At 40.9% G+C, this 2,533-nt stretch overlaps 1 protein-coding gene across 1 annotated transcript; it reads right to left on the reverse strand.

Moving 5' to 3' along the window:
- Nucleotides 1–769: 769 nt before the first annotated feature.
- LOC101306720 lies at nt 770–1,544 on the reverse strand. Its single transcript, XM_004298830.1, has 2 exons — nt 1,190–1,544; nt 770–955 (listed from the first exon to the last, which is right to left on the reverse strand). The coding sequence occupies exons 1-2, from the start codon at nt 1,490–1,492 to the stop codon at nt 884–886; spliced, it is 375 nt and encodes a 124-aa protein (XP_004298878.1). The 5' UTR covers nt 1,493–1,544; the 3' UTR covers nt 770–883.
- Between the last annotated feature and the right edge of the window lie 989 nt (nt 1,545–2,533).

A 2,533-nucleotide genomic window follows, 5' to 3' on the forward strand; every position in this document is an offset into this window, starting at 1 on the left:
GGAAGGATGTAAATATTGGCTTATAGAATATTAGAGGTAATTTTGTTGTCAACCTAGATTAATGAGGTGCCTTTTTATCTTCCTAGCACATGACAGTTTAACTTTGTTCCTAAATTAATGTAACTAAGTTACTAAAACAATCATCCCCATATTTACCCAACATTGCTGCATATATCCTTCTGATAACTCACAGTTAAAGATTTATCAACTGTCCTCTTTTGAGTCTTCAAAGCATGTACAGACTGACCACTGACCACCAACTTAACAGAGGTACCTAAATTTCATAGTCATTGATCTATACTTTATAAAGCACAAGATTCAGCAAGCTATGCAAATGTTATAAATCCAGTACCTGTAGTCTGCAAACCTCCATTTCGAGGAGAAACCTCACTCGCTGGCAAAGAATTTGGGATATCCTCTAAATCTATGACATGGTCAGAGCTTTCTTTCAACAGCTTAACCTCATTCTGAAATTTGAGCATTTCCACACTGTTAGATTGGTGTTTTTGCTCAATGTCTTCATACTCATTTCTATGCTTTTTCTCCATTACAATTAGCTCTTCTTTCAATTTCTCCATCTCCACCCGGCAATCCTTCAGCTCATTCTCAACCTTGACCTTTTCCTCCAGCTGAAGCTGGTGTTTAATCTGAAGTGCTGCATAATCATTTTCAACTTTTTGCATTTTCTGCATCTCAAACTTATGCTTTTTCCTCTTCTTCAAGGCGTTGAGTTCGTCGGCCAGTCTGAGCGTCTCCAGCCGCTCCAGCTCGGCCGTCTCTCTCAGAAACCGGTTCTGATTCTTCAGATTCGCCTCTCTGAGGATCAAGGCCTGTTCGGCTCTGTCGAAGTCGGCCGTGTGGAACGAGTCCCGCAGCGGCGAAATTAGCTCCGGTATGGTTGGATTGCTGCCGTCGGTTTCGGGTTGGATACCGGAATCGGAGGCGGGTGGTGGTCCTGGAGCCATCGGAGAGAGTGAAGAGAGATCAACAGTGATCTTGGTTTTGGTTTTTTGGAGGGAAGAGAGCATTCAAGGGTTAGAAAAGGAATTGGTGTTTCAGAAATGAACAAGTACAACATAAAAATCAAAACTTTCCCATCAAATTTTCCCCTCCATTTCTGACAAAACCAAACACACAAAAACAACCAAAAAGACTCAAACTTTACACAAACCCAAAAAAACTCACATACCCTCTCTGGGTGTTCAATCCTCCTCCGCTGCTCATCCTCCAGTTTCTTCAAACGACCCCTCAGCTTTTCGCCTTTGTCTGGCAATAGTGGAGCCAACAGCTTCACATGTTCTCTTTGCCGCCCAATCAAATCATCCAGGTCCTTATTGCTCACCCTCTCAAGTTTCTCATCTGGCAGCTCATCGCCGCCGCCCATCGCCGCCCGTATTGGTGGCTCGTCGGCGGGCTTGGTCTTCTTCACTCTGAGTACCTCCGGCGGGTCAATAGCAAGCGGCCTCTTCTTCTCGGCTCTCTCTCCCTCCATGCAATGGAAAATGGGGGAGAGCCCTAAAAAAAAGGTCTCTCCTTTTTCGTGTTCTGGTAACAACGGGGTCAAAGTGGTGGTGGTGTCACACTGTGTTGCTCTGCTCCAACACTATATACAGTCAGTGGCGGATTCAGATAGAAATGTTACTCGGGCTAAATGTTAAGTCACATAAAAATTTCAAAAATCTCAACCGTGTGACAGTTTTGTTATAAAAAATACTTTGATATAAGATACAATAAAATGCAAGAAACATATAAATAACTAATGAATAAAAAACAAAACAAAAAACAAAAACAAAAAACTAACTAATGAGGCCCCAAAGCCTTAAATTCCTAATCAACAAATTAATTTAAAGATTCATCTCAATAAACTACTAGATCTACATAAATTCGATCAATTGCTTTTTTTTCTTTTTCTTTTTTGAGTAAAATATTCAATTTTTTTGATTGCTAGTAAATTATTTAAGTGTTCATAAACAAAAACAAATGAGACAAAATCGGACAGTGGGAAGAGAGTTTTTCTTTTTTTTTTTATCCTCCAAAATTGGGTAGTGGGAAACGATTTGGGATTAGGGTTGGGTTTGGGAAAGTGGGAATTTGGGAGGTGGGAGACGGGAGCTATTGATAATTGGGAGATTTTGAGATAGAAGATGCTACTGGTAGTCTCTGTAACAACTAAAATATGGTTAGGCTACCTTATCTAACATACTACTAGTAGTTGCTCTTTTTTTAGGATGACAAATCTCAGCCCAGGTGAGCCTAGGGCTAGATCCGCCAGTGTATATATTAGGTAGCTTACCCGCGCTTTGCTCTCAGAGAGAGAGAGAGAGAGTTTTCGGAATCGGGGGGTAAAACTGTAATTTTGAGGGTGGTGGTAGAACTATAATTATGACGTAAGTGTGGGTAGAATTGTCATTTTTAGAAAGCGGGGGCAAAAATGTAATTCAGAGGTTAATGGTAGGATTGTAATTATGACGTAAGTGAAGGCAGAATCGTCATTACAGAAAAACGGGGGGCAAAAATATAATTCAGAGGGTGA

This window comes from Fragaria vesca, linkage group LG5 (assembly GCF_000184155.1).
Source record: "Fragaria vesca subsp. vesca linkage group LG5, FraVesHawaii_1.0, whole genome shotgun sequence".
Classification (NCBI taxonomy): Eukaryota; Viridiplantae; Streptophyta; class Magnoliopsida; order Rosales; family Rosaceae; genus Fragaria; species Fragaria vesca.

What these genes read in the sequence shown, in the direction of transcription:
- LOC101306720 (XM_004298830.1), bottom strand. Translation starts at nt 1,492, where the DNA reads ATGGAGGGAGAGAGAGCCGAGAAGAAGAGGCCGCTTGCTATTGACCCG. An exon ending in GGATTGAACACCCAGAGAGG is followed by an intron (nt 956 to 1,189) that starts GTATGTGAGTTT and finishes CGATGGCTCCAG; the next exon opens with GACCACCACCCGCCTCCGAT.